At 39.1% G+C, this 17,979-nt stretch overlaps 2 protein-coding genes across 2 annotated transcripts in view; both read left to right on the forward strand.

The window, feature by feature from the left end:
- Nucleotides 1-2,045, forward strand: part of LOC135102107 (pro-resilin-like) — a 2,450-nt gene extending 405 nt beyond the window's left edge. Inside the window, exons 1-2 of the mRNA XM_064006880.1 lie at nucleotides 1-765; nucleotides 1,203-2,045. The exon at nucleotides 1-765 is cut by the window's left edge and continues 405 nt beyond it. Coding sequence (XP_063862950.1) covers nucleotides 760-765; nucleotides 1,203-1,496 — 300 coding nt within the window. The 5' untranslated portion in view covers nucleotides 1-759 and the 3' untranslated portion in view covers nucleotides 1,497-2,045. The remainder of the gene's footprint in view (nucleotides 766-1,202) is intronic.
- Nucleotides 2,046-3,967: 1,922 nt separating this feature from the next.
- LOC135102106 (survival of motor neuron-related-splicing factor 30-like) lies at nucleotides 3,968-13,902 on the forward strand. The gene is made up of 6 exons (XM_064006879.1): nucleotides 3,968-4,123; nucleotides 7,307-7,412; nucleotides 7,938-8,058; nucleotides 8,930-9,094; nucleotides 9,379-9,514; nucleotides 12,377-13,902. Exons 1-6 carry the CDS (start codon nucleotides 4,070-4,072, stop codon nucleotides 12,521-12,523), a joined length of 729 nt encoding a protein of 242 aa, XP_063862949.1. The 5' UTR covers nucleotides 3,968-4,069; the 3' UTR covers nucleotides 12,524-13,902.
- Nucleotides 13,903-17,979: the final 4,077 nt, after the last annotated feature.

Consider the following 17,979-nt stretch of genomic DNA (forward strand, 5'->3'; position numbering starts at 1 on the left):
CCTCCACACGCTTCGCATAGTACTGATCAAGGCATACAGAGACATTTATAGACCTTGGTGCAGACGAACACTCAAATGCGTAAATGAGTGTTTCAGTGGAGCACGAATAGAAAGGTTAGGCGACACGTCTGTTTCTCCTTCGGGTTGTATGATGAAAGCTCCCTTTAAAAACATGCATTATTATCACCAGTAACACTACCAGCATCATCATCATCATCATCATCATCAGTAGTAGTAGTAGTAGTAGTAGTAGTAGTAGTAGTAGTAGTAGTAGTAGTAGTGCTGTTGTCGTAAATGCAAACACCATGCCCCCATCATCACCATTCCAGTAGTATCATCACCAATCAACCTCATCTGTCACCATCACCACTGTCACCGCCACCCATCACCGCAACCACGACCACAATCACCGCCACCTATCATCAACACCACTGCCGCTTCACACTGCCGGCGCTCATCTTATTTCAATAATCACCTCCTTCACTGAGAGGCAGAAGCTGATCCCGCAGCATTTACGAAGAACAGGAGCCGCCTTCATACGCAGCCAACACCTTCACCGCGGGACAAAACCACCTGCAAGAAATACGAAAGAGGGAAAGGGGAGGGTGAAAAACTCATTCCCTCCCAACCAGTGCCCTTCCCTACCCGCTGCTGCTTGCTGAGAGTATATAAAGACGAAGTGTATGAGAGAATGGTATCAGTCTCTCGGCAGCCCTTGTAAGGATCACATCTCCCCACAACACTCGCCGCTCCGCCAGTATGAAGGTGAATGCAGTGCTGGTTTACGCGTTACCTCTTGTGTGTTCCTTGGACTGCTTTTACTGCATTGAGGAAGGGTTCATGTTGAAGCAGATGCTGATGTTTGATGAAATGTGTCCTCTCACCTTCCACTTATTATTCAACTTTATGCTCCTCTTCTTTCGCCGTCAACGACTGGCTTCATACTTATACGATGTCTTTTTTCCACATTCTTCACCCTCAGGTCGAACCCAGTGCATCGTTTTCTTTCCACCTTCACTTTCGCCCCTCTATTTCTTTTAGCATATCTTCTGCTTTGTTTCCATAGTTCAAATAGGTTTTTCTCTATTGTAGTCCTCTTCCCAATACACTGTCGCCATATTCCTTGTTTCCTCGCTGCCGTTAAGTGCTCCAGTCAGTCACTTTGCTGCACTCAAGGGTCAATGACGTGGTCGTTTTTCCAGGTCCTGCTGCTCCTGGCCGCTCTGATCGCTGCCGCCACCCCCGCGCCACAGCACCTTGGAAACGACTACGAATACACACCACCAGCGTACAACTTCGCCTATACAGTGGATGCCGCTGACCCTTACAACAACCCAGTTAGGTTCGGCCACCAGGAGGGACGTGAAGGCGCCTATACCTCCGGCACTTACTATGTTCTTCTGGCTGACTCCCGCCTCATGACCGTCAATTACTACGCTGATGAGACTGGGTTCCACCCCACCTACACCTTTGAGGGTCAGGCGCAGTATTACTAAGAGGAACATCGTCTGTGAGAGAAAGAATCTATTTCAACTTAATAATAGGCATCCTTGTCTCTTCTCCCATATGTTGAGGATAAGACGCTTCTCCAATCTTGCCCTTATGAATTACGATCTTTTCTTCTTTTTCTTTCATTTTTCTTCATCCCTTATCTTTATTTAATTTTTTTTCCTACACCACCTGCAGGCATGATTAGTTAAGTCCTCCTTTCATCGTGGTTATCATTTTCCTTGAGGTGAACTGCGATTACCTGTTTCGTGCCTTTATCGCTCATCTGTTCCACCTGTTTTATTTGTCAACTGGAGGAATGATTGGTTAAGCTTCCCTCTCACCTGGATATCGTTTTCTGTGACTCCTTCCAAACTCGCCTAGTCATTATCATCATTAATTTATGTACTATTACGCTTTTCATAAGAGTCTATATATTTTCTTTACAGAGTATATTGTATAGCATATAGTTTTGTATCTTTTCTATAAGAATGTATACGTATATATTTTTGCATACGTTTTTTTTTTTTTTCACAAATAAATATATTTACATAAAAGTGATTTGAATTATCTAAGAAGAATTAAAGTGCCTATTTTGTGATCTGTGAACTCTCTCTCTCTCTCTCTCTCTCTCTCTCTCTCTCTCTCTCTCTCTCTCTCTCTCTCTCTCTCTCTCTCTCTGCAGCCAACAGCAACATGGATAGTAGTAGTAGTAGTAGTAGTAGTAGTAGTAGTAGTAGTAGTAGTAGTAGCTAATCGTATTAGTAGTATTAGTATTAGTAGTAGTAACGCCTGACTTCTGATCTTTCTAAAATTTCTGATTGGGGCAGAGCAAACTTGGTATTGTTCAATGCCTCAAAAACTCAATTCCTCCATCTATCAACTCGACACAACCTTCCAGACAACTATCCCCTCTTCTTCAATGACACTCAACTGTCCCCCTCTTGTACACTGAACATCCTCGGTCTGTCCTTTACTTATAATCTGAACTGGAAACTTCACATCTCATCTCTAGCTAAAACAGCTTCTATGAAGTTAGGTGTTCTGAGACGTCTCCGCCAGTTTTTCTCACCCCCTCAGCTGCTAACTCTGTACAAGGGCCTTATCCGTCCATGTATGGAGTATGCTTCACATGTCTGGGGGGGTTCCACTCATACTGCTCTTCTAGACAGGGTGGAATCAAAAGCTTTTCGTCTCATCAACTCCTCTCCTCTAACTGAATGTCTTTAGCCTCTCTCTCACCGCCGCAATGTTGCATATCTAGCTGTCTTCTACCGCTATTTTCATGCTTACTGCTCTTTTGATCTTGCTAACTGCATGCCTCCCCTCCTTCCGCGGCCTCGCTGCACAAGACTTTCTTCTTTCTCTCACCCCTATTCTGTTCACCTCTCTAACGCAAGAGTTAACCAGTATTCTCAATCATTCATCCCTTTCTCTGGTAAACTCTGGAACTCCCTGCCTGCTTCTGTATTTCCACCTTCCTAAGACTTGAATTCCTTCAAGAGGGAGGTTTCAAGACACTTATCCACCAATTTTTGACCACTGCTTTGACCCTTTTATGGGACTGGCATTTCAGTGGGCATTTTTTTTATTAGATTTTTGTTGCCCTTGGCCAGTATCCTTCCTACATAAAGAAAGTACTACTACTACTACTACTACTACTACTACTAAAGTGAGTTGCAACACCCAACAGGATGACCCAACAGGATGACACTGGCTTTGAACGCTGTGTGCTGTAGGGTGAGTATCTGCACTCAAGGGTACTTCAGAATGCATGCCTGAAATAATCATGAAATGATCATAATACCAACATGCTATCGTTGGTTTTTCATCGATAAAACAAAGGAAAGGAGGATTTCCAGTTTCATTTGATAGTGCTGTGATGAATGCCGCTCCTCACCCTCAGCATATTCTGAAATGAAGCTCCTCCAGTAGACAATTATCGACATACTGTAATATATATATATATATATATATATATATATATATATATATATATATATATATATATATATATATATATATATATATATATATATATATATATATTCTTAATCGAGAAAACAAAAGAGACCAGGATTTTGTATTTCTTAGTAGTGCGAAGGTGCCTGATGGATGTCGCTTCCCACCCTGCATGTTCTGAAATGAAGCTCATTCAGTGTACAACATAATTAATCAACTAGTTTTTACTTTTCATCTTTAAAACTTTAATTCCCTAAAACTCCTTGCCTTTCATAAACTCCCTAGAAAGCTCTCCATCATACTTTACCACACCAGAAAGCCTCTAAAACTAGGAAAATATCTTAAAACACTGGTTCCGCAATATATTCGACCAGAATGATAGTAGTTCTCAGAAGCAGATATAGTATTTCTTTGTTTTCTCACTATAACCTGCGTCAAATGGTACAGATAACCCTTACAATAATTTTCAGGATTTATATGTACAATTATTTCAGCAGAGCACTAAGATGTCAGCACCAGAAGTAATGATATTGGTTATGGGCTGAGAACGTTGAGTGTTTCTGGGGAGCGGAAGTCTTGGTCCCTGGCTGCAGCAGCACCACCAGTGTAAACAAACACAATGGCGGAAGGTCTGGGACAGAGCCTGCACACCTATAAAGTCCAATTAGAACAGGTAAGAGACGAATTCCATCTCCAACAATAGCTTGAAGACCTGGTTAGGTATCCACGAACTAGCAGACACATGTATATGGAGGGAAGTAAAGGTATGATAGTATATTTTATTATGGTCGTTTTCGGGAAGGGACGATTCTTGCTTTCCTTTTTTCCTTTCCTACAAATTTTATTAATGGAGAGATAATATTGAAGTAACATTAGTGTTTTCAGCCGAGAGTTTAGGATCGGTTATGTTTAGATTAATTCAGTTCATTAATTTTACATCTGATTTCTTCATTGTGTAAATCACGAGTGGGAAAAGCATCCCATTTTTACCCAGAAATAAACAGCCACTGTCCGGAAATCAGTAGACTAAGGTTATTTCCCTAATCCCCTCATGTAGTCCTTCCCTGCTCCTCATGGAGTTAATGGCTTCATTGTCATATTACTAACCAGTCTCCTAACCTAATCAGTACGAAAAATATAAATCTGTAGTAGTATTCACTGATCTCATAATAATTTATACATTATGTACATACAACAGTACTCTGCATATGGTACACAACTCAGTCGTTGTTTTTACCAACTCTCAGTCTTGTAATAGAATTATATTGACTGGCATTCCTGCAGATGCATGGTGCCCTTAGGTACCTCTGCATTGTACTTCTATTGTCATCTTATGTGCTAACAAGGGGTAGCCAACTAGTTGAGTTAACCTAGTGGGAGTATGGATTATCAGTCATTACCTTCCAAATATTAATTATATTTATTTACCTTTAAACAATCCAAGTTCTTATCATGCGTCTTTATCATAACAACACATTCTCACTTAGTTTACTCACCTGGTTGGCTTGTTTGCTTACTTGTGATTCTTGTTTATCTGGTCCCACTGCTGAAGTGCCCTATGGGATCCCTATATCTTATTCATCATCTATCAGGTGAAGAATCACACTGGATGCTCCTCAATAATCGATAATCAAAACATTTCAAGAATTAATAAGCATTCAGTTTTGTGTTACAGTTTTCATGTTAATAATTCTTTGTAACTCAGGTGAAAAGCTGTTGTATAATGTTGGGATAATAGATCTTAAGGCATGAAAATCAACATTCAAAGTATATCTTGTTACTCAAGCCAGTCAAGCAAATAAAGGTAATTGCCTGTGAAATAATAGGACACTTTAAGTCTGCATGCATGTCAGTCTGTTGGAAGTAGTGTTAGTCAAGGGTTTGGCAGAACAAAGGACTTATATAGAACCAACAGGTACACCAGGGTGTATTAATGTTTTGTTAGTAGACTGATGAAATTAAGAACTTTTGCTGGATTGGGTATGTAAAAAAGGTAATTGGGTTATATTCTTAAACATTTTGGTGTACCATCCTGAGTTATTTCAATAGGCACATGTTCTTGTTTTAACTTGCTGTTTGTTTGTTTTGTTGGTTGTAGAGGATGAGGTGCTCCCAGGAGTGCTGCTGAAGGGTGCCATGGAAACTTAGTGGTATTAGGCTGCTGTATACAGAAAGCACCAGCCTGCCCAGTCTGGGCCTTGAGGGTATCAGAGACTCAGCTGAGACTGACAAGGAGACAAGGCACCTGGGAGGATGCCACAAATGATCCTGCCAAAAATGACAGGCAAGAAGTGCAGGAGAATGGTTGACTCAGCTGGGACTGTGTCCAACACAAAGATGCTTGTACAATGCACGGCTACACCTCAGCTGCACCCTTACAGCAGACAAACATAATATGGCATTTCTTTGCCAAATAAATTGCAAAAATGGCACTGCACTGGCAATACACTAATAATTCACACAGTGACAGTGCAAAGACTGATGGCTGAGAAATCCTAAATTGAAGTGACGTGAACAGTGGCACCAAAGCAATTGTTGATGCAATATTGAAGTGAAGACTGGCAGCTGAGAAGTTCTAAGTCTTGAAGTGACAGGAATAGCATTGAAGCAGTTGAGATGCATTGGTGATGGCTTGAAAAGTCCAGTTTTGAAACAGGTACAGCAGCTGTAGCTGGCAAGATGCGTTGGTGACAGCTTGAAGAGTCCAGTCTTGAAACAACAGGAACAGCAGCTGTAGCTGGCGAGATGCATCAGTGACAGCTTGAATAGTCCAGTCTTGAAATAACAGGAAGAGTGGCTACAGCTGGTGAGATGCGTCAGTGATGGCTTGAAGTCGTATCGGAACACAGGCTGATAGGCAGGCAGGCAGTAGAAAGCTTGACAGAGGCCCAGAAGCAGCTGAAGAAGGCACTGTAGACATGGTAGTGTAACAGAAGAACAGCTAAGGCATCAATGGATGCTGGAGTAGCTGGTGAGCAGGCAAGACATGTGGGCAGAAGAATCCTCCATCCTTCCGCTACTACCATATGTTCTAGTTTTAACTTGCTGTATGCTTGTTTTGTTGGTTGTAGAGGGTGAGGTGCTTCCAGTAATGCTGCTGAAGGGTGCCAAGGAAATTCACTGGTACTAGGCTGCTATATATTATAAAGAACTGCAAAGGTACAGAGAGTGCCATCCTGCTGAGTCTGGGCCCAAAACTACCTGAGACTGTCAAGGAGACAAGGCATGCGGGAGGATGCCACAAGTGATCCCGCCAAAAATTACAGGCGAGAAACACAGGAGGGTGGCGGACACAGCTGGGACTGTGTCCAACATGAAGATACTTGTATACTCTAGTATATGGTATCAAGGTTCTCAAGAGTGTTTTGATGGTTCCAGTTTTATATTCAAACCTGTACAATACCAATGGGAATATATATATATATATATATATATATATATATATATATATATATATATATATATATATATATATATATATATATATATATATATATATATATATATATATGAAAACCTTTCCATTTATCTTTGTGACCTTTGAAAACAGTCCTAATGAGGTATTGGAGCTGTATTCTTGCATCCACTACTTATCCATTACCTCCATAATGCCATCTATATATGTACACAACTACAACCACAGGAACTTAATGAATCTCTCCTTGAGCACACATTAGATATTGTGTTTTATCAATAATCATGGCTGATAGAATAGGCTTTGATGAATTGCACTGTTGTTTAAGAATTAAGATACTGTCTTACATCTTGTATAGGTAATTACAACTTTAAGGAAATTTATTAGTTTTATATTAGCTTTTATTATCAAATGTACTTACATGATTTATTTTCCTTGAAGGTTGAGGCAGCCTTGACCTCAGATCCAACAAATGCCGAACTGGTCAAACTCAAGAGAGATCTTTTGGAGGTCATCACTCTCACAGAGAACTTGATTGAAACACAAGGTCTGTACATCATCCACTTCTGGTACATTTTTCAGTATGCCAAAGATGTATGATTTGGGACTTAACCCTCACTCACCTTCACCTTCTGACAGTATGCCTGATATCAGTTTTCTTTATTGTGTTTTCTTCTTCCTGGTCTTGATCCTCAGAATACTTTTGATGTAGTCTTTTCTGTTTGTCCTGGGGCCAGATAACTCTTGTAGTACAGTACTCAGCTTGCAGCCAAAAAGTTGTATTTGATGGTGGGTTAGAGCAGTTTCCTGGTGGGAGAGTTAGATCTTGCTCATAACCCTAGGAAGAAGTTAGAGTCATGAAGTGACAGGAACAACAGCATTGAAGCAGTTGAGATGCATCACTGCCTTGTCTCCTGAATTTCGGAAGAGGAAGGAGTTGGTCAGAAGTTTGATTCAGCCACTGAGGCAGGGGTGGACTGTCAGCAATGATGAAATATCTTGAGTAATTTCTGTAACTTGTAATTACAGATTTTTCATGTGTTATGAATTATAATGTTCTTATTTTTCACAGGAAGTTCCTCAACAGCAGCTGCAGGTGTTACCAGTGAGGGGAGCAGCAAAGAGTCTGGAGCTGTGAGAGCATGGAAGGTTGGAGACAAGTGCATGGCGGTGTGGTCCGAAGATTCACAGTGGTAAGTCTCACAAGATCTTGAACATTTTTTTAGTCATGTAGCCAGCACATCACAGAGCATTCTGTGTAGGAAAAGATGATATCAGGTGAAAATACAAATAGCATATACTACATTTGAAGCAATGAACATTGTTGGCATTTCCCTGCCACAAACTTTGTCATATAAACTCAACTAATAGTCATCTAAGTGTTGTAGGGAATCCAAGGATTAAGAGGCTCTTTATTTCGCAAATACTGCTACTGCATTACGGTCCATAATAAGCAGCTTTTATCTCGCAGCCTGGCAGGTGTGTTATTTACTGTGGTGAGTTGACAAGTCAGTCACTGTCTTGTCAAGGCCCCACACTAGCTAACTGATCAAGCCTGGAAGGTGACATCACTTTAAGGTAACGGTAAGAGTTGAAAAGATATACATTATCTGTATCTGGAGCTTGGGGCAAATTCTCCAAGAGTTAATACCTGTCCAGTCATTTTGTCTCATTGGCACTGGTTGTCACTGAAGGGGAAGAATTAAGGAGATGGTTGCTGCCCATTTCCTTTAGTGGTGAGAGTTGTTGGTGATGTGTTAGAGGTATCAGGTGTACATATATCAAATGGCTTCACTGTGTAATTTAGCCTATACATGTATATTGTAAAATGTTGACTCTCATGCTCCTTGATTCAGGGATTAAAGACTGGTGTTCTAATTCATCCTGCTTCATAGGTTGATATATACAAGGAATGGAGGCTCATTTGGGAGCAGCATAGGAAATAATTCATAATTTCTAAAGATCATCATTTATTGGTAATTGGCTCTCTAGTAACATTTCTAGCATCTTTCTTGTTTTCATGATTTTTGAGTATTAGAAATAATTTTTCAACTTTTTTTGTAGGTATGATGCAGTAATTGATGCCATAACAGATGATGGCCTGGTGGCAATAACCTTCGATGGCTTTGGAAACTCTGATGTAACCAACTTGTCTGCGCTGAAGGAACGCATCCCAAATGAGAAGAAAGGTTTGCACCGGCCAGGCTTTGGGGATTCTGACAAAAATAAGTAAGTGCACCATTGCTTAAAGATCATGTAAACTTCCACAAAGAATTAATTGTTTTAAACATGTTTTAAGAAGTTGCTTGGCTGAAAACAGATGGATTGACATGCCTCTCTATCTCTAATTGCTAGAAAGCTGAATCACTTTACAGTTACCCCTCAGCATCATCAGGGATCAGGCAATAGAGATACACAGATGTTTTGAAAGAAATAAAGCTTTTTTTTTCAAACATTAATCAAGAAAAATTCTTTGGTAGTGTATTGCTTTTTAAAGTCAAATTATATTTCAGGAGGAAGGTGGTAGAAGCACAGCGTCAGCAAGCCAAGAAAAGGAAACAACGTAAGCATGACAGACAAAAGCAGATAGAAGAAGCTCATGAAGCAGACAAGGCCAAGTGGCTGGCTTTCTCAACCAAAGTTAGATGTGTAAGTTGCCATAAATGTTTGTGTGGATGTTTGCAACCAGATTATGATGGCCACTCATAGATGTGTCAAGTTTAATGACTTCTCTCTGTATTCTGTCTGTGTTGTAAGTATAGCTGAAAGATGAAGGCAAAAGAATAGTAGTCACCTTGGATGGATAGCCATATAGCCAGCCCTGAGGCACAGAACATCAGGTAAGTATCTCAGCATTCCCTACATATCATATAATGCAACTAAGATATTTACTGAGGGAAGTGAGAATCCTCTTCCCTATGGTAAGACAAAGACATAGAGGAAGGCAGATTCAGTTCTCCACTAACCTAAAATATAGTCAGCAGCATAGGTGAATAAAACTTCTGCCAATGTGAGCATCACATTGCTTAAACTGGCAACTCGCTCCTTGGTCTGAAAAAAAATTGCTGGGAGAAAATAACTACATGTCCTATCCATGTTCTTGTCCTATCCACTCCTATGCTGATGATACCACCCTGCACTTTTCCACGTCTTTTCATAGACGTCCAACCCTTCAGGAGGTAAACATATCACGCAGGGAAGCCACAGAACGCCTGACTTCTGATCTTTCTAAAATTTCTGATTGGGTTAGAGCAAACTTGGTATTGTTCAATGCCTCAAAAACTCAATTCCTCCATCTATCAACTCGACACAATCTTCCAGACAACTATCCCCTCTTCTTCAATGACACTCAACTGTCCCCCTCTTCTACACTGAACATCCTCGGTCTGTCCTTTACTTATAATCTGAACTGGAAACTTCACATCTCATCTCTAGCTAAAACAGCTTCTATGAAGTTAGGTGTTCTGAGACGTCTCCGCCAGTTTTTCTTACCCCCCCAGCTGCTAACTCTGTACAAGGGCCTTATCCGTCCATGTATGGAGTATGCTTCACATGTCTGGGGGGTTCCACTCATACTGCTCTTCTAGACAGGGTGGAATCAAAAGCTTTTCGTCTCATCAGCTCCTCTCCTCTAACTGACTGTCTTCAGCCCCTCTCTCACCGCCGCAATGTTGCATATCTAGCTGTCTTCTACTGCTATTTTCATGCCAACTGCTCTTCTGATCTTGCTAACTGCATGCCTCCCCTCCTTCCACGGCCTCGCTGCACAAGACTTTCTTCTTTCTCTCACCCCTATTCTGTCCACCTCTCTAATGCAAGAGTTAACCAGTATTCTCAATCATTCATCCCTTTCTCTGGTAAACTCTGGAACTCCCTGCCTTCTTCTGTATTTCCACCTTCCTATGACTTGAATTCCTTCAAGAGGGAGGTTTCAAGACACTTATCCACCAATTTTTGACCACTGCTTTGACCCTTTTATGGGACTGGCATTTCAGTGGGCATTTTTTTTATTAGATTTTTGTTGCCCTTGGCCAGTATCCTTCCTACATAAAAAAAAAAAAACATGGCAACTTAGATTAGCTCCTCATATGTTTTTGAAAGCATAAAGTAACAGATTCAGTGTTTGACATATTGACATAAGAGAGAGATATCTTTTGTGACCTCTCCTTTGTCTATCAAAACAGCTGTGTTTGTTTTACACAAAGTGTTCTACTGAAATGATGTGCAACGCCTGGAAAATGGACAGGCCACGATTATGTAGTATGAGTGTTAGAGTTTCACTACATAGAATGGTGAAACAAATGAAAACAAAATATTATAACTATTACTGTGAAAAGACTGTGAGTGTGTTGGTGAAGAAATAGCATGATGAGGAATGTGAGGATGTGCTTCATCACAAACATGGTGATGGGCTGCTCCAAAATGTTTGTTTTTTTAAGTGTTTTGCTGTAAGCTGAGGATATACCTTTAACTGTCTCTTGATACCATGTAAGGTGATGTCAAACATTTTGGGACAGCCCACCGTTATGTTTGTGATGAGGCACATCCTTGTGTCCCACCTTTTCACCAATGCACTCAGTCTTTTCATTGCAATAGTTACGAGTATATGGTTTATTTTTTCAGTTTGTTTCACTATTCCAGTGAAACTCTAACACTTGTACTATGTAATTATGGCATCTAACACAACCATTTAGTCAAAGCAAGAAGCAGTCATAAAAGATAACTCTTCCTGTCAATATATCAAACATTGAATCCATTATTCCATGCTGTCAAAAACATATGAGGGGCTAACTTAAGTTGTCATGTAGTTATCTTCTCCCAGGAGATTTTTTCAGACTGAGAAAGAGCAAGTTACCAGTTTGTGCAATGTGACGCTTACATTGGCGGGAGTTCTAATCGCGCGTGTTGCTAACTGTAAATACCTTGCTATGTCTATCCTGCTTTTAAGAGACATGGCAGCGTGGTACATAGAAAATGGATCTTGCAGGTTTGTGTAGATTTGTAATTGTCAGATATAGGTTACTGGAACAGTAGAAGCATATGAACTAAAAAACAAAGTTTAGATGGTGAAGTGATGCATTTTTTAGTTGTTTGTTGTGTGGGATGTGGCATTGCCACCTTCCTTAACTTTTTATTGCAGCCATCCTAGGTGATTATCTTTGTGGACTATTAGACAATCCCAAAATATGGGACAAGTTGCAGTGGGTGACTAAAAGCCAAAGGAGTGGAGGGCTGGGAGCTTTTCTTAATAGTATTTTATTGTAAAGAAATTTAAACTTAGAAAAACCGAACTTAAATTATGTTGCCTTGATGTGTGCTCATATGGGTGAAGTCTGTGACTTGACTATGTTGTTGCCACTGTTGATGAATAGAGCATCAATCACTGTGACAAACAATAATGAATAGCAAAGCTTACACTTGTAAACAGTATTTCTTACAGATAAAAGAAAAATAGAACATTCCAATCACAGGAATATTAACATGAGCATTCTCTCATTTTCTTACTGTCAGACAAAGAAGCTGAAAGGTGTCACAAAGAAGTCTATATTTGCCACACCTGATGCTGCCAATGGGAGAGTGGGCATTGGCACGTGTGGCATTGGAGGGAAGCCCATGACCGAGTACACTCATGCTGAAAAATGGCGGAAAGGAACATAAAAGACTAATATTTTGAGTCCATATGACACATAAGTATTAGCTGCGTTCAATTTTATTTTCGTATTTTTGTGAAGGATATTATGTTTAAATAGACATCATTAAGTTTGTTCACTTAAAATATTTTTGAAACATAACTACCTATTTATCCATTTATATAAATTTGTATCTGAACTTACAGATTTGTATTTTGTATGTATAAGGGTGTCAGGTGAATTAGGAAGACTGCTCAAGCTGTTGTTACACAGAAAGCATTTCCTTCAACACAATTTTGGTGGAGAAGTCCTTGTCAAAAGAAAATTATCCATTGAAAACAAGTTTGCCAAAATATAATGTAATGGAGGTGGCATTACCAAGGCCTTTACTGCAACACCTCCACTGAGCTGGGGTTTGGGGAAATTCCTCTTCAGAATTTCTTGCAACCAAGATGTGTGAGAGATGTGTGAGAGAAACACCACAAAGGACCAGCAGTTTCAAGAAGGCTGTGCTCCCTGTGTAATACTGGTCTTACAGGTCCCTGACTCATGCAGGTACAGGTTCTGGAAATGTGGTGGAACCTGGGCTAGGGATGCTCTTCTTTCCTCCAAACATCTGAAAGTCTCTCTCTCTCTCTCTCTCTCTCTCTCTCTCTCTCTCTCTCTCTCTCTCTCTCTCTCTCTCTCTCTCTCTCTCTCTCTCTCTCTCTCTCTCTCTCTCTCTCTCTCTCTCTCTCTCTCTCTCTCTCTCTCTCTCTCTCTCTCTCTCTCTCTCTCTCTCTCTCTCTCTCTCTCTCTCTCTCTCTCTCTCTCTCTCTCTCATAAATTGTTTCAGCTTTTCATAACTCTAATTCCTTTTGACTGTTGGCCAAATATTCTTCATGTATAGAGTTGTGGATTCCTTTATTTCACGTCATTGAGGTTAAAAGTTTGTACAGTACTTGACATAACGAGCAAAAATCTCACACAGACTTACTGAATGGCGGAAGGTTTTACTTTCTTATGTTTCTTACTCCTCATTGTACTTTCATGGTAAGGGTGTATGTTTGATATGTACATACTGTGAATTCAGTTGTCATAACTGAGAGCATTTGATACATTAGTAATTTTTTTCAGAGTAATGCATAATTTTGTTTAAGCAATTTGTGAGGATGGTCATAAGTATGGAGTGTAGCTAGTTACCAAGAACCTGTTAGAAATCTCGGTATGAGATATTCTTGTTTCTTTAATAGGTGTGTGGCTGCTCCAGATGTGGTTCATGATTGGCATTTGCCATCATCAGTTCTTGGTATATGGGAATATGTGGGAAGATTTACTAATGTATCAAGTATTGTACAAATAGATGTTTTGATGTACTTTCTAGTAACTGCATTTGATCTATCCCAAGAATAAAAATTGAGTTCTTAATTTTGATTTAATATTAAACAGTTATTTTAAGAAATTAAAGGAAAGATTGATTCTACTTCCCACAGGTATCCTAAAGGTGGTAAAATGAATACATAAGTAACAACATTTAAAACACATATATCTAATCAGCACAACATACATCAGACATGTGCATTTACCTATACCTACAACATCAGGAAGCAAGTGAGAATCAGTCAGTCAGTGTGTGTGTGTGTGTGTGTGTGTGTGTGTGTGTATATCTTCCTCTCTTTGTTTGTTTGTCACACACACACACACACACACACACACCACAGGTCAGTTGTAGCCAGTGTGTACCCAGTGAAGTCATATACAAACAGTTCTATGGGATGAATTTTGTAGCAGGATAGCTGTTCATGATAAGATTATGGGTCCAATGTAGATATTCTATTAATTTGTAAATCAAGATTTTTTAGTAACTGTACCTTGTGCTGTGCACTACATTTTGATAAATAAATTTTTTTATAACATTATTATTATTATTATTATTATTATTATTATTATTATTATTATTATTATTATTATTATTATTATTATTAACACAGGTTGCTATAAAATTCATCCCCCATAAAGTTGTAATTATTATTATTATTATTATTGTTGTTCCACCTCCTGCTCCTACTACTACTATTACTGCCACTACTATTATTATCACACACACACACTAATAACCATGTCTCAGCTGCCATGCGCTGGTTAACAATTTACAATTTTGGGAGTTTCCAAGTTTCACATTAATATGGTAATTGCTCAGAACTTGTAAACCCGTCCTTTGAAACACACACTCTCTCTCTCTCTCTCTCTCTCTCTCTCTCTCTCTTCATTGCGTAATGTGGTAACGGTTTTAATGGTAGTATCAGTAACAATTATTATAACATGATAAAACAAGCATAGTTGAAGCCATTCCAAGGTGGTGGTTTGTGGCTGGTTGAGTCGCTCCCCAAAAGATCGTTCCTGAGTCGGTCTGAAGTCCATGAAGCTCCGAAGCAAGTGTCATTGGAGGTTACTTTGAGCCTTGCGTGACAGGCGTAGGCGTTGTGCCTCTTCACACGTTGCCCAGCTAAGGTGTTTGCCAAGGTAAGGTATTGGAAGTGCTCCTCGGTTTTTTGTTCGGTTCTCCGTTCACAGGTTCTCTGTTCACCAGTGAGAGTGTCTTATCATTGTCATGTTGTGTGGTCCCCTGTTAAATCTGATAGTTTCTTAAGGTTTCACTTGTTTTTGTGTTATGCTCATATTGGTGATTACGAGTGCTGAAAGTTATGAATCTTGAAGCGGCGTATTAACTTTTTTTGCATTGTCATAGTTACGGTGCCGTCCTTTTGGATTGATACCGACCTCGTAGAATTGTTTGCATGAGGACAAAGGATTTTTTTTTTTTTTCCATGTTCAGGTTATAGAATTATAAATGTAATATGGTGAGATTGTCCGAATCATTTTACCTTAACTTTGGCTTAATATTAAGGTATCTTATGATGCCTCATTGTGATTTTCGGCGGGTTAACTAGGCGTAGAGTGGTGGTGGTTATGGTTAGCAGGGGATACGTAACTGTTTTTTTTGCTGCTAAGAAATTACAATCTGCATTCTTAAAATCTAACCCTCAGACAGCAACGGCCTTCGCTACAGGGCTTCGAAATGTTACATGTAGAAAGATATACCGCTGACTAAAGGATTACATCGTGAAGCAAGCTGCTCAGCAGTTTTTTGGGGTTGAAATTACCTCGACTTAAACTACTAAAATATACAAGTGCTTGCATGCACAGCGTTGATATAATTGGTAATTCGGGATCGTGCTTCAAGTACCATCGTGTTTTAATGCTTCGAATCAATAGCAGAAAGAGGGTGAAGTGGAACATGTAGTAATAATTTCAGGTAATTCGTAATATGTTAATTTAGTTTCTACGTTCAGTAGTACGTTTAGTATATAACTTTGTGTGTACAGTACTGGACTAGTTTTATTGGAACTATGTACCGGTGTTTCAATCGAGGTCCACGAGGGAACCTACACCGGACTTAAGATTCATGGTTGTAGGAAAAGTACCACTTGCCTTCTGTTCATGCCAGACTAGTATGGGTCAAAATTTGACCCATGGTATGAACGAGAGGTTATCGACATTTAATGTCGATAACCTCTCGTTCATACCAAACTAACAGTGTCTGAAATTATCCGTTATCCCCGTTTATAGAATAGTTAGTTTGTGGATTGGTCTTTTAAGAATAGTACTGTACGTTTAGTATGTAAGGGAGATTAATGTATACTAGAGGATATAAATTCATACATACCCATAATTATAAATTCGTACATATCCATAATTCTATTCCTAAATTCAGTGGGAGGAATCGGCTCTGCGTCTGGCTTCGTATTCTCGTATTCTCCTGTGTAGTTAAATCCGAACAAGCGGCTTTCACAGCCGCACACTGTTGACGTACTTGGCTGACCCCAGCCACCAATCCATGGACAGTTCAGTGGTGTTTTCTCTAATGAAGTACGTACATTATGAGGTGATACTCACTGGGGTGTAACGTAAAAGAAAAACTAGTGTTTATGACTTGCTCGGTCCATCGGGATAAACAACCACCACTGCGTTATTACCTTCACGGCCACGAGCCCATTTGGTCATGAGAACTAATTAACTTGATATTTTCCGATACGGATAGTAACGGAGAATATTTCACAGTACCAGTTATTGTAGATCTATATACGTATATATATCAGGACCATAGGGGCTCAAGCGGAATTTTTTTTAAATGAGAAAACTGCATCTAAAGTGTATCAACAAAACGCCACTTCTAAGAAAGATGTCGATTTCAACTAAGTTTCAGACAGAGCCCTGCTCTTCATTATTTTTTTTACCAAAAAAAAAAAAATCGTTTGTGTACATTTTTCTTGCATGACCTGAGATTTAAACCTTAAAATGTTTTACCTGAAGTAAATAATGAGGTTTTTAACACCTTCCTGGTATCACAACAGTAAAAAAAAAAATAAATAAATAAATAAGAAATAGTAATAGAAGCAAATAAATAAATAAGAAATAGTAATAAGCAATAGTAATATAGTAACAATCAATAATAATTAATAGTAGTTGTAGTAATAGAACTAATAGTAATAATAATAACAGTAGTAATAGTAAGAATAGTAATAATAATAGTAATAGTAAGAATAAGTAATAGTAGTAACAGTAATACAACACAAGAATCCGAAGTCGATAAGTCGTGACTCCACTTGCTACTACTGGACTTTCAACCATATGGAAGCTGGAAAGTCACTGTTGCAAACGTCACAGCTAGGCAGAGGAGTTGCCAATTCTTCTGATATGTGTAACTCCATATTTGGGGAGGTGGCGCTTGAGCTCCTATGGTCCTGATGCCCTCATATTAAGAAGCCTAACGAGGTCGGCAACATACCGATACTTTTTCAGTGACTTCTTACTTCTAACTACAAAGGACACAATTTGGTATTTTAGGAGTTTAGAATACTTAGGTTTTAGATAATTATTAATCCATGTTATACCTATAACGGATGTCTGATCATCAAAAGTTTTGATTAGTTTTTAGATAACTTGCAACTTTTAACGATACTACTATCAAGGTGTTTGAACTTCATAACTGTAGTTCAGTTCTCTGGACAAATCCTACATTTGATGTGTATTTTTTATAGTATTTATTTATTCTTTTTAAGTATTTAAGAGATTCATTGCATGTAGAAGAATATCGACCTACTTAGGTAGCATTTTTTTTTTTTTTTTGCATTTGTATTGAATTTCTTGTTAATGAGTAGGTCTACGTTACACTTGTCTGTAATTTACACAAAATATATGTATTTGAGGAATTTATCTTCTAATGAGGCCTGCGTTAAACTTGTCCTCTGTCCTTTTCATATTTATGTATTTGAGGGATTTCTTGTTAATGAGTATATCTGCGTTGTTACGCTTGTCCTCTACTCCTTCTATTTTTATTTTTTTGTATATGTATTTGAGAAATTTCTTATATTTTAATGAGGCCTGCGCTACACTTGTCCTCCCTCCTTTTCATAAACACAGACCGTCTTAGTTGCATGTACA

This window comes from Scylla paramamosain, chromosome 7 (assembly GCF_035594125.1).
Source record: "Scylla paramamosain isolate STU-SP2022 chromosome 7, ASM3559412v1, whole genome shotgun sequence".
NCBI lineage: Eukaryota > Metazoa > Arthropoda > Malacostraca > Decapoda > Portunidae > Scylla > Scylla paramamosain.